At 65.7% G+C, this 12715-nt stretch overlaps 1 protein-coding gene across 1 annotated transcript; it reads left to right on the forward strand.

Annotated features, from left to right (window-relative positions):
- The first annotated feature begins 381 nt into the window (after positions 1-381).
- LOC131275830 (ral guanine nucleotide dissociation stimulator-like) lies at positions 382-12458 on the forward strand. The gene is made up of 16 exons (XM_058287380.1): positions 382-547; positions 945-1043; positions 2179-2372; positions 2989-3045; positions 3748-3941; positions 4189-5057; positions 5365-5580; positions 5870-5973; positions 6462-6546; positions 8185-8271; positions 8674-8706; positions 9051-9169; positions 9513-9705; positions 9900-10115; positions 11428-11542; positions 12025-12458. Exons 1-16 carry the CDS (start codon positions 407-409, stop codon positions 12198-12200), a joined length of 2898 nt encoding a protein of 965 aa, XP_058143363.1. The 5' UTR covers positions 382-406; the 3' UTR covers positions 12201-12458.
- The last annotated feature ends 257 nt before the right edge of the window (positions 12459-12715 follow it).

The following is a 12715-nucleotide window of genomic DNA, read 5'->3' on the forward strand; positions in this document are numbered from 1 at the left end:
CCGATGCTAGAATGGATCCCGCTGTGTGGTGAGGAGACTGGGGGTGGGCCCCAGTGACTAGCCTCGGCTCCCCAAAATGGAAAGAATGGAGCAACAGGCTCTGAACCCAGCTGGGTCTCCCCCAAGCTGGGGCCCGAGCCGCCCGTAGCCTTCCCAGGGAGCTGTGGGGGGGACATGTTGGCAGAACGGAGTCCAGGGAACAAGGCGATCCAGAGAGGGGATGGACAGTCAGCCGTGCAGAGGGACTTTGGCGGGGTTCTGACAGTTGAAGGGCCCAGGGGAAATGACCTAAGGAGGTGACCTCACTTCCTCGGTGACAGAACTTGGAACCCTGGTAACCAGGCACCCAGATTCCACAGGCAGCCCCTTCCCAGCTCACTTGGCAGGAGACGCTCGAGAGAGCAACATGTTCCCCTGCTGCGTTGCGCGACCCCGAGGCTCCAGCCTCTGCCAAAGTGGGAATGAATCCCCTTGCCATCGCTTCCGACATTGGCTCAGGCCTCAGCCACGGAGCTGCTGGCCATCGGCACCCAGGAGGCACCCAGAGGTGACACGGGGTGGCCCAGGGGAGCCAGTTAGCATAGGCCACCGCTGTGCTCCTCCTGGGCAGCCCCACGTCTATCGTCTTCCCAGGGTGTGGGGACGTGGTCAGGGGAACCATTGCGGGCAGGAGCAGCTGTCAGGGTTGGGGACCCGGAGGGCCTTCCCTGTCCCCTGCCAGGTCACGGGTGGGAGTGGGAAGAGGCAGCTTGGGGACATCCATGTGGACCGTATCTTTCCTGAGCCTCGAGCTCCCCTGTTCTCTCCACCGGGCTCAGGGGAAGGCAGACCCCATCTAGGCCTGCCCTGGGTCCTGGCCCGATGGAGGGCCAGCTTCCCCTGCGGGGGAGGACAGGCCCCTCGCTGATGCCCCTCGGCCTGGCCGCCGGGCACTGTGTTCGCAGGTGGTCGGCGAGGAGCTGGAGGAGGGGCTGGTCTACACCGTCTCTCTGAGGAAGGTGCCAGTCCATCAGGGCCCTGGCCAGGGCCGGCGCTGGTTCCAGGTGAGAGCAGACGCCAAGGAGGACCCAAGGCAGCCGGGGAGCACCCCAGGGCCATGTTCCACCCTGACCCCCCCTGTGCACTCCTCAGGGCTTTCCCACCCGAGTGGCCCCATATCCTGCTTCCCAAGGAACCTGGGACTCCACCAGTCACCCAGCACACGGCCACTGCACAGACAGGGGAAGGTCACTGCACACGTGGAGAGGGGCGGGAGAGGGTCTTTAGCACAGGATTCCCGTCAGGGCCGGCTCGAGGGTGGGCGCGCCGCAGACACGTGCGCGTCATGCTGCTGTGTTTGCGAGTCCCCTCCTCGGCCCCACGTGCCCGGCAGCATCTCCATGACTGTCCTTGCCCAGCTGCTCCAAGCCGTCCAGCTCTCCTGCTGAGAAGGGTTCTCGCTGTCTCCCATAAGCGCCCCCTTGACCTTCCCGGGTAGGAGCTGGGGCCTGCCTCGGCTGCCCAGGATTCCAGGAGGGTGGCTCAGAGCAGCCTTTCGGCCTTCAGACCTACTGGAGCCGAAGGTCCTGTCCTGGGGCCCTGCCAGCTCTGCTGCCCTGGACACCGCCCGCAGGCCCCCAGGCAGTGGTCCTCCCGGCCCTGGCAGAAGCTGCAGGAAAGGGCCGGCCGGGCAGAGGACACGCAGACCTCCCTTTCTCCAGCGAAGGCCAGCTTACCTTGTGGAGGGACAGCGGCAGGGGACACCGGCTGTCTTTGGGGGGAGCATCCCTGCAGCCCCTGGCCCTGGCCCTGGCGTTTTCCTCCCTTGTTGGGGGTGGGGTCGGGGTGGCCAACAGCATCCCCTTGTTGCTCTGGCCCTGTGACGGTGCAGTCCAGATGGTCGTCCCCTGACCAGGAGGGTCTGCAGTTGCCCAGGGTCTGCTCAGACCCTTGGCCCTGCAGGGGCCTTTCTCCCCCAAGGACCCTCCAGGCACCCGCCCTTTCAGGCCAGGGGCCTTGCCTTTCAGGTGCTGGCTCCCCTGCGGTCAGTGTGAAGGCAGAGGACCTTTCCCCACTAGGGGCCCGCCTGGCCCCTCGCAGGACATCGCTCAGGGCTTGGGGCAGCAGGTGGGCCCTGGCCCTGCCCGGCTGGGTCCAGGCACTGTGTCTGACCACCCTGCCCCCTCTGTCCCACTCCAGAGGAAGAACGAGGTGGCCCTTGCGAGGGGGGAGAGCCGCACTGTGCGCACGGTCAAGGCCGGCCGCTGGGAGGCCCTGGTGGAGCACCTGGTACCCGCCTTGCAGGAGGGCGACCTCGGCTACGTCTGCACCTTCCTGGGGACCTACCGCGTGTTCACCTCCACCGAGCAGGTCCTGGACCGGCTGTTCCACCGGTGAGCGCCTGCCCCCACCCGCCCCTGGGATGCTGCACCCCCCCACGCTCTCGGCATCTCAGAAATGCCACTGCAACCGCCGGCCTCAGTTTCCTCCTTGGGAAGGGGGCGCCCTGAGGACCAGCCCCCAGGGCTGATTGTAGGACAGAGTGGGAGGGTCTGTGGGGAGGGCCACCCCAAGCCTGGCTCCCGGACAGGGCGGCTGGAGGTGCAGGGCTGCTCCTGGGCAGGACTTCCCTCTGCCCAGGGAAGAGGCTCTCGGCCTCGCCCCCTTTGGACCCAGTTTTCTCATTTCTCAGGGAGGTCTTCGAGCCCTTTCGGGCCTCCGACCTCAGTGTGGTCAGAGCAGGGATCCCTGTGGGCTGCCAGAGGGCTCCAGGCCCACCCCGGGTCTAAGGAGGTGCCGCTGAGGGCTCCCCCTTCCCCTGGTAGCCGGCACGTGTCTACTCGGTGCACGCACTCCCTTCGGCACCTGGTTTCATGCAGCGGACACGGCAGACCAAAGATCCTGCCTTCTGGGTGCCTTTGGAGGGGGGGCTGCCGGCAATAGGCCGAGCCATCTTCAGCAGGGGGGACACTCAGCCAGCAGCTGTGACAGCCTCATGGTCTCCCCTAGGTATGGAGGTGACCTCGGTGGGAGGGGCGAGCCTCGTGGACGCCTTGACGTGAAAACGTAGGTGCACTTTGGGTGAGGGCGAGGGGCTCTCGTGCCCAGACCCTATTGTACGGAGTCAGGTGGTGGGTGGCGGGGTAGGAGTGGGCAGGGTCTGGGGCCATGTGTCCTCCGTCCCCTGGTGCCCTGGAAGGCTGAGTCCAGAGGGCTTCCCCCTCCCCTTGCCAAGGAGGAAGGAAGCTGAGGTGGGGTCCTGGGGCACAGTCTGCACAGGAGGCCCAGGGGCTCATTCCCCAGAGAAGCCCACCCGTCCTCCGCCCCCTCCCAGCCCCCAGGCCCCCAAACACCACCTCACGCAGACCCCTGACAGAAGGTGGTGAGCGGCCTGCTGCCAATCTGCCGGGGGCCTCAGTCCTGTCTGCCTCCTGCAGGGGTGGCGGGGACGGCTGAGTTCCCATCAAGGCGGGAGGGGGGCAGTGTCCATGGGAAGGGGAGACACACACGACACCAGGCGGAAGATGAGGCAGCTCCTCGGGCAGACGCTCCTGGGTGGGGGCCACGAGGGCCTAGGGCGGGAGAACGGGCCCTGCCCCCTCCGCACTCCCCCAGTGCTGAAGCTCCTACTGTGTGTCAGCACCAGGCTGTGGCCAGGCCAGTCAGAGCCCTTGCTGTCCTCATGGACTTTGTGTTGAGTGGGACGGTCCCTGGGGGCAGCGTGGAGGGCAAGGCCGGCGTCTGACCGTGCTGCCCCCCTGCCCTCAGCACCCTCTGCACCTTGCTGGGCACCTGGATGGACCAGTACTGGGAGGACTTCCTGCAGCCTCCGGACTCTCCCTGCCTCCAGCTGCTGGCGGCCCACGCCCAGGAGCACCTGCCGGGCTCTGGCCTGCAGCGCCACACTGCGCTTCTGCTTGCACAGATGAGACACCTGGAGCCCACGGAGGCAGAGCCGGAGGGTGAGGGGGCCTCGGGGTGGGGGCACGTGAGCTTGTGGGCCGGGGGTGGGGATTGCACCACAGAGGCAGGAGCTAGCAGAGGCTGCCCTCGGGCTGTGAGCAAGGGGAGCCCCAGACAAATCACCTGGGAGCCTGCAGGTGGGGAGCACTTTCCTGGGCAGGATCTTCCCCTAGAGGTAGTGGGATCTTTTCTGTTTTGGAATGACACTCGGAGCCATTCATGGTGGGGAAACTGCCTCTTGTCCAGCTCCTTTGTCAGCTCCAGAGCCACTGAGGCCTCCAGTGCGATCGCCAGCGCCAGTTCCACCCCCTGCGGCCGACACAGGTCCAGAGCCAGAGTCGGCTCCATCACCACCCGGACTGCCAGCTAGCGAGGTGGCGCCAGCACCTGCCGTGCAAATAGAGCCTGACGCATTCCGCGCGGTGGCGCCAGCTCCTAAGCTGCAGGTGGCTCCAGCACCACCACAGCTGCCCCCCACAGAGATGGGGCCCATGCCCTCCCTGGAGCGTGACCATCCAACCCGGTCAGCTGGAGCACCTGCTCAGGAGCCGCGGGCAGCTGCAGCACCATCAGGAGCAGGAGCTGCAGAGCCGGGGGCAAGTCTAGCTCCACCTGCCTCGCCGCCGCTCCACGGATTGGCACTGCCCGCTCTCGAGGGAGAGCCTGCTCCTCCAGCAGCAGAAGCTCCCGCTTTCAAGCTGGAAGATGCCTCGGGGCCACCTCCACTGCCACCTGGGGAGGGAGTGCCAGTGCCCCCTACGGAGGCAGAGCCGGCCCCATCTGCAGGGGCAGCCCCATCCGCACCACCAGTTGGTGAGAGGGAGGCGGTCCCACTGCCACCTCCAGTGCTGCCTGCACAGGTCGCTCCAGTGCCCACTCTGGAGCTCCAGCCGGTTCAGGCACCTTCAAGAGCAACAGCTCTCGAGGGGAAGGCAAGGCTGGCAGCAGCACCTGAGCCACGGCCAGAGCTCAGCTCAGCAGCAGGGCAGGCTGCCCCCCCACAGCCTTCCTGCCCCTGGCCCGGGCCCTGTGGGGACGGTCTGCGTGAGCAGAAGCCTGCGCTCCTGGCTTTCCGTCCCAAGCTGGTGGCAGAGCAGCTGTCACTCATGGATGCGGTGAGCAGCTGGGCTCGGCAGGGTGGAGCTGGGGGGGACCTTCCTCCCAGGACCTGCCGCCCCAGCCTTCCCCACCTTGATCCCGAATCCTGGGATCTGGGTCCAAACCCTGGTCCACGGCCAGCCTTGTTCCCTGGGTGAGTTTCTTGAGTCCAAGCCCACACTTGGGCCTCTGGAGAGGAGACCTAGGACACTAGCCATCCCTGCCTCATGCACTGCTGTGACGATGACCCCAGCCAGGGTCCTGAGGGCCCGTGGGATCTGAGCTGAGGGTGGGCGTGGCCGGCTGACTTGCCCTCCTCCCCAGGAGCTATTCAAGAAGGTGGTGCCCTACCACTGCCTGGGCTCCATCTGGTCCCAGCGCCACCAGAAGGGCAAGGAGCACATGGCGCCCACCGTGCGCGCCGTCATTAGCCAGTTCAACCGAGTGGCCGACTGCGTCAAGGCCACCTGCCTCGGGGACCGCAGCATGAAGGCCACAGACAGGGCCAGGGTGGTGGAGCACTGGATCGAGGTGGCTAGGGTGCGTGCCGGGGCCCTCTCTGGACTCCTGGACCCCCCTGTGCTCTGGTGGGCTCTCGGCCTCCGGGCCCTGCCCTGCCTGGAGCACAGCCCTCCTTCCTCCTCACATCCCCCCCCCCCCCAGGCTCTTCCCTCAGGTGCAGCATGGGGGTCCCGCTCTAGGGCCCCGGCTCCCCCTCAGGGGCTCTGTGGGGGTCTCTCATCCAGAGGGGGAGGTCAGCCGAGGGGGCTGGAGCAGGAGCAGGCACGCTCAGACCACCCCTCACGGCCCATTCTTTCTCCCTCCCCAGGAGTGCCTAAGCCTCCGCAACTTCTCCTCAGGCCACGCCATCCTCTCTGCTCTCGAAAGGCATGTGATTGGCCGTCAGAAGAGGACATGGGGGGAAGTTTCCAGGTGGGCAGGCTTCTCTCCAGGGGACGCCGGAGGGGACCAGGGACCCCACAGGAGACTGGGCATCGCCCTGCAGAGAGCCTGGAGGCAGCGGGACCCGGGCAGGGGCCGGGTGGGCTGGGGCTCCAGGTCTCGCCAGGACCTTAGGTCAGCTGTTGGGCATCCAACACTGGTGCCGGCCGCTGTCAGGCACAGAGTCGAGCCAGATGAGAGCATGGCCAGGGTGTGCTGGTCAGCAGCCCACTCTGTCCAGGGGACAGCTCCCCGTGTCAACACCAGCCGCTGGTCAACTAGGAGTGGGGGTCCCCATGGTGCCCGCCTGAGAGCTCAGCTCCCAAGCCCACACTGTCCTGCAGTGCTTGGAGCTGCCCAGTTTCAGCACCACCCAGCCAGACAGTCCGGGTCCCAGGACCCGGCTACGACGAAGTGGGTCGTCCCCTGGATGCTCCCACCCACTCCCACCTTTCTCCTTCCTTCTTGCCCTCCCCCAGGGACAGCTTCTGCCTCTTTCAGACACTGTCTGAGATTTTCTCCACTGAGAGCGACTCCTCCGAGGACAGTGAGCTGATCTCCCAGGTGAAGAGCAGGCGGGGGGGCCAGGGCTCAGGAGGTGGGCTTGTGAGTGTTTCCCTGGGTGTTTCTTTGCAAACATCCTGTCTGGCCTCTTCTGGAGGAAGATGAAGAAGGCTCTGCCTGGTTCGTGGGCAGGTGGGGGGCAGCTGCCGGGCCATAGGCCGAGGTTGGTGCTCAGACGCGGTGGGGGAGGCTGGGATGTTCTAGGAGGAGATGATGAACCGGCAGGATGAGAAGTCTCCATCCACGTGGGGGTCTCAGAACTGCGCCTCATTACGAATGGCTTGTGTCAGAGAGCTGGGAGAAGTCTTTGGGAGACAGAAAACCACGGCAGGTCCTTTCTGACTGAAACTAGAAGCTTCCACCTAGAAGATGCAGCACAACTTCGATGTCCAGTACTGCAATGTCCAGCCGTGCAGCTGGAGGACGGGGCGCCCCTGCAGGCAGAACATGCCGAGTGGACCCCCGGGAGGGGGCGCCTGTGTGCGGGCCTCAGGCAGCCTTTGGGTTTTCAGTCGTGTGGGTTGGGGCAGGCAGGATCTCCTCAACTAGGCCTCCCGGGACAGCCCATCCTCCAGCTCCACGGCCTGGACGACACGAGCACATGCACACGCACGCGCAGAGGCCAGGAGAAGCGGACAGCTGTTGGCAGTGGCGGGCTGTGGGGCGACGTCAGCGCAGATGAGGCCTCCCGCCGGAGGGAGCCGCCTGTCCTCGACGCCCCGAGCGCATCCTTCCTTGGGCCTCCGGCGGAATGGAAGCACGAGCATCCAGCGGCATCGCCCTCACGGCCAGCTGGCGGGGTTGATGGGAGAAAAGGAATGTGGCCGAGCGTTCCCGGGACTCCGAGCAGGAGAGCGGGATGGCCAGAGCGTCCATGCCGCTGGCATGCACCCCCGAGGCCTCTGGACTCCCGAGAAGGGGTCAGGTCTTTGTGGTCACGTCCCAGATGTCCAAACAGGCTCAGGGAGGCCAGGCCGCTTGCACCAGTCCCCCAGGGCACCTCCGGCACATGGTGGCAGCAGATTTCCACCTGCCCACTTGGTCCATGAGTCCAAGGCCCCAGGGACAATGGGGAGGGACTGAGGTCTCACTGACCGCGAGCTGCTCAGTCCTGACAGGAGGGGAACCCTGAGTTTGCCACCCTGGACGCAAACCCCAACAGAGCCCAGAAGCAGCAGCAGAGGGAGGGGGTGGGGGTGTCTCCTGCCAGGGGACCAGGGCGGGTGCCTCCAAGTCAGGGTGGGGCCCTCCTCCCAGCCATCCCTCCTGGGCCTCTGAGCCCAGGCAGCCTCCCTTCCATGTCTGTTCCCTTGGAAGCTTGAGGGCCGGGAGCCGAGGGAATCCTCGGGGACTAGTGGCAGCAAGTCAGAGCAAGAGCCTGGAAGAGCCGAGGCTGGTGGACTGGGTGGGGTGGGGTGTGGGCTTGGCATGGAAGAAACGCCGGTGCTGGGAGGTGGCTGCAGGGGAGTTTGGGGTCCTTGGAGGCTGGGCGGGGAACTTCGGGGTGACAGCTGGGTGCCCGAGCGTGTGCCGGGGTGATGCTGGGTGGTACTAGGAGTCTGATCCTGCGGGGTGGTCAGGGCAGGGTGTCGGGGCCTCCGCGTGCCTGTGCTCATCCCCACCCACTCCACGCCACAGGGTGCCATCCAGGGCACTGTCCCATGGCTGGGGACGTTCCTCACTCAGTTTTCGCTGGTGGACTCTGCCATGCAGGAGTTTTTGGATGTGAGTGAGCCGGGGGGCCGAGGCCACATGGGAAAGGGTCCCTGAGGCTTGGGAGGAGAGGCCGGCCCGAACCCCAGGCGCTGAGCAGTGGGCACACTGAATCTCCCAAGAGCCTCCCAGGCACCCTGGAGCTGGGTACCGTGGACTTGTGGCAGCAGAGTGAGCGCAGGCTGGTCCCGGGGCATCTCTCCACTGTGGTCAGAGGCTGGGCTGGGTGGACCCTGGGGCTACCCTGGCAGGCCCCACTCCTGCGCCCACAAGCCTGCCTGGGTCCTTGCCCGGTCTGGGCTGCCCTGTGCCCATGGAACCCGCAGTTGTGCCGCGTGACAAGGGCTCAGGGGCAATGGGCACGGCAATGGCTGGGGGCCCCCTGGTGATGGATGTTACCTCTCTGCCTTCCAGGGGACCATGGTGAATTTTGAGAAAAGGAGGAAGGTGAGTAGCTGCGGCCAGCAGAGCGGGGGTGGGGCTGGGGGTGGGGGCTGGACAATGAGAGCCTTCTGGCAGGCCCCCCCCGGGCTGCAGGCTGCTTCCTGGAAGACTGTTGGGGAGTTGGAGGAGAAAAGACAGGGCCGACCCCTCCCTCGGGAGGGTGGGGGTTCACCTGGTGGAAGGTCGACTTCCGGAGGAGGAGCTGTGTGAGCTCAGCCCTGAGGGCAGGTAGAGCCCGGAAGGCAGGGGAGGGCTGGGGAACCAGGCGCCAAACCAGCCCAGGGGCCCGGCCCACCGGGCATGCCAACCGGGGCCTCAGCAGTGCCTCCTCCTCCGTCTGACCCCAGGAATACCAGCTAGTGGCCGAGCTGCAGCAGCTGCAGGCGCGCTGCTGCTATGACTGCCTTGTGCCTGATGGGCGCTTTGGGGCCTGGTTTGAGGCCGTGGAGCAACTCGGCCAGGACAGGTGAGGCCAGGGGGACCCAGGCCCTGGTGGGGGCAGGAGCGCCCTGGTGGCTCCTGGGCCCACGTAGGCCCTGCTGCTCGAGGAGGCCAGGGGGGCTGCCTGCCACTGAGCGCCGGGATCCCAGCTCCACTCCCGACCAGCCCTGGGGCTGGGAGAGTCGCCCCCTCCCTGGGCCTGTTTCCCCCTCTGGGCAACGGGGTGGTACGGCGTGAGCTCTGGAGCAGTTGGGGCCCCGCTGGCTCCTCTTGATGGACCTAGGACTTAGCCGTGTGCAGATTTGGCAGGGCAGAGGTGGGGACGCATGCCAGGGGAGGCCCCCAATGTAAGCCAAGCCTCCATCCAGCCGCCAGGGCCCCGACGCTGAGTCCAGCGGCAGCAGCACCGCCCACTCCAGCATCCAGCTCCAGGGTGGCCCTGACCTCAGCGGTGGGGATGCCGCGGATTCGCCTCTCCCGCACGTGGCTGGCTCCTCCGGCTCCGCAGTGGAAATCCACCTGGACCACGTCCCGGAGGCCCAGGACAGCCAGGAAGCGAAGGTGACTGCCCAGCCCTGCTCCCTGGGGCCCTCGCCCTCCCGCCGCCCCTCCTGTGCCTGCTGGGCCCTCCCCATGTCCACGAGGGGTGGAGCCCCATTGACTCATCCAGGCCTTCTAGAGCCTCCCGGAGCTTCTCGAGCTGCCCGGGCTGCCCTGAGGCTCCCGGCCTTCTGCTGACCTCCTGTCCCCCACAGCCAGGGCAGCCGACCTCCGCATCATCTCGGATCAGCTCCACCGTAACGGCAGCGTCGGGAGGAACGTCCTCTTCCTCCTCCATCCAAACCAGGGCCACCCGGACCAGCCGAAAGCACCGTGACTCACGGCCGCGCTACAAACGGCACGTGGGCGACCACTGCTTCGTCCGTGTTGCCCTGGCCGAGGACAGTGGCCACAAGGTCCAGAGCATCCTGGTGAGCCGGGCGAGCGGCTGCCCCTCGGGCCATGGTGGCTCAGGCCATAGGGACCTGAGCAGTGCCGTGGTCCCTGCCTGCGGCCCCGGAACAGACTTGCCAGTGGCTGGGGAAGGGCAGACGGCCACGTCCAGGGGCAGGAAGAGCGCGTGTGCGACGGCGGTCAGGGCTCAGGATGGTGGACACAGGCAGGCCCGAGGAGGCGTGTGCTTGGCGGGCCGAGGAGTAGCCGCGAGGCCAGGGCTGAAGGAGCAGGGCTCAGGGGAAGGGCTGGGGTCAGAGAGGTGTTGGGAACTGGGTCCCATCGGGCCCTGGAGCTGCCAGACGGAGCGTGAATTTCTCAGGAGCCCCTGAAGGGTCAGAGCAGAGCAGGGACAGCAGGAGAGTTTGGCCTCAGAGTGGACAGTGTGATGCTGCGTGGATACACTGGCCAGCTGAGGGGCTGCTGCCGTGAGCCAGAGGGGAGGAAGGGGTCTGCCCTAGGTTGGTGGCTGTGAAGGCATGAGCAGGGCCCAGATCCTGGATGGACATGCAGGTGGAGCCACCCCTGCCCCACGGCCCAGAGGCTACAGCGCTGCTGTGGTGCCCAGCTGAACGGGCTGCACTTCTCTTGTGGCCAGGAGCTGCCGTGCTGGTTCTAAGCTGTCACTGAGTGGCCCTTGGCCTCAGCCCTGCCTGCACCCGGGCCTTCATGCTCAAGACAGCTGCAGTCTAGACCTTGCTGAGCACAGCTGCATCCTGGAGCCCAGGGCCTCCTGCGGGGCCGTAGGGTGTCTTCCAGCCTCCTCTCGGACAAACATCTGGGCTTGGACTGGATGTGTGTGTTCTGTCTGGGGTTCAGTGCTCCGTGGAGGCCTCCTGCAGGGGCAGGGCCAGGGCAGGGGCCCTCCCCGAGAGCGAGCCCTCTCCTGTGATGGGGAAGGAGGAGTGACAGAGAGAGGCCCCGAGGTGTCTCCACAGTCCCCACCCTCTGCTGCGAGGCCACCCTTTGTTCCGGGGCTCTGGGAGCCCCTAGCAGTTGTGCAGGCCGAGGAGCTAGGGGCCGGGGCTCAGCCTGGAGGGCAGGCGATTTGGACCCTCCCTTGGAAACACCCACAAGACAGAGGTGCAGGTTCTTGTAGGAGATGGAGTGAGGAATGACTGGAAAAGAGCCCTCATTGTGTGTAGTGTCCCCGGGGGAGCAAGAGAAGACAGGGAGGCTCCTGTAGACCCAGCCCCAAGCAGAGGGGCCTCCTCGGGATCTCTGGCTGCTGCGCCGTGGGGAGCCGGCTCCAGGACCCATGCCCTGAGGCCTGACGTTGACCCACTGCAGGTGACCGACCAAGACAGGGCTCCAGCCGTGATCCGCAAGGCCCTGGAAGAGCACGAGCTGGCTGGGGAGCAGCCCGCGGACTACCAGCTGGTGCAGATCATCTCAGGAGATGGCAGTGAGTCGGGGGCGAGTGGAGAGGGTGGGGGTAGCAGGGGTGGGCGGGGACAGCATGGCCCCCGGCCAAAGGTGTGAGGCCCCGCTCAGGAGGCCCGGTGGGGTGCTGCCCTTGGTGGCTCGGCAGGCTGCCCGGGGAGCGCTGGGCTGGAGAAGGCCAGTTTCAGCGCCGCCATCCCCAGCAGGGAAGGCAGGCGGCAGGGGTGCTTGGGGGACGAGACCACCTCATGGCACCTCCACTCTGAGGCTGGCAGGTGGGAGTCAGAGTCCCTTTTGGATCAAGGGTCCCCCGCTTTCAGCTGTGCCTCTGCAGAGTCTTCCCTGGTCGTTCAGGGTGTTGTTCAGGTGGCTCCTTTGTGGTGCTGGAGTTGGACTGGGGAAGTTGGGTGCCCGGGCGAGGCCGGCTCTCGTGGGGACACAGTGGGTGGGGTTCGTGTGTGCCCGGTAGAATGGCTGACCACCCCTCTGCCCCACCCCCTCCAGCGCTACAGATTCCAGATGGCGCCAACGTGTATTACGCTATGGCACCCTCCCCCGATTATCGGTTTCTTCTCCTGAGGAAGACCATGCCCCTGGATGCTGAGGTCAAGGAGAGAGCTCTCTCAGCTCTTCGGGGGAGTCGGCAGAAGGGACCCAGGTTCCAAAAGGGGAAACTGTAACTGGCCCCAGCTGCCCCCCCCCCCCAGCCTCCGGGCCTGCTTCCCTTCCAGGTCCGCCTGGCCAAGTCGTTCTGCTGACCCCAACCACCGTGGGCCAGGCCAGGCAGGCGCTTCCCTCCCCAGCAGCCAGTCTGGAACCAAATTGAGAATCAACAGCTACAAAGATTATCTATCTAAAGGGGAGGGGCAATATCTACCTTTGTCCTTAGTAGATGTTCAATGTGAAGGTTTTATTATTAAATTCTTGTTTTCACTATAGCCTGGGAGTTGAGTTTGCTTCTTGCATTTCCTGCATTAATTGAAATGAGATACAGGCTCTCGCAGTGCTCAATCAAAGGAGAAGTCCTGCAGAGTCATCTGTTTATTTTAGAAGAGAGCAGGAATCCACAGCAGAGAGCATTTCGGTGCGTTTCGGTGTTCTACCCGGCGGGAGCCGAGAGCAGCCAGGAGGACTGTCGGGCTTTAGACCATTCACAAAGACCATTTCCTGAGCCCGGGCAGGGCAGCGGCCACCT

This window comes from Dasypus novemcinctus, chromosome 24 (genome assembly GCF_030445035.2).
Source record: "Dasypus novemcinctus isolate mDasNov1 chromosome 24, mDasNov1.1.hap2, whole genome shotgun sequence".
NCBI lineage: Eukaryota > Metazoa > Chordata > Mammalia > Cingulata > Dasypodidae > Dasypus > Dasypus novemcinctus.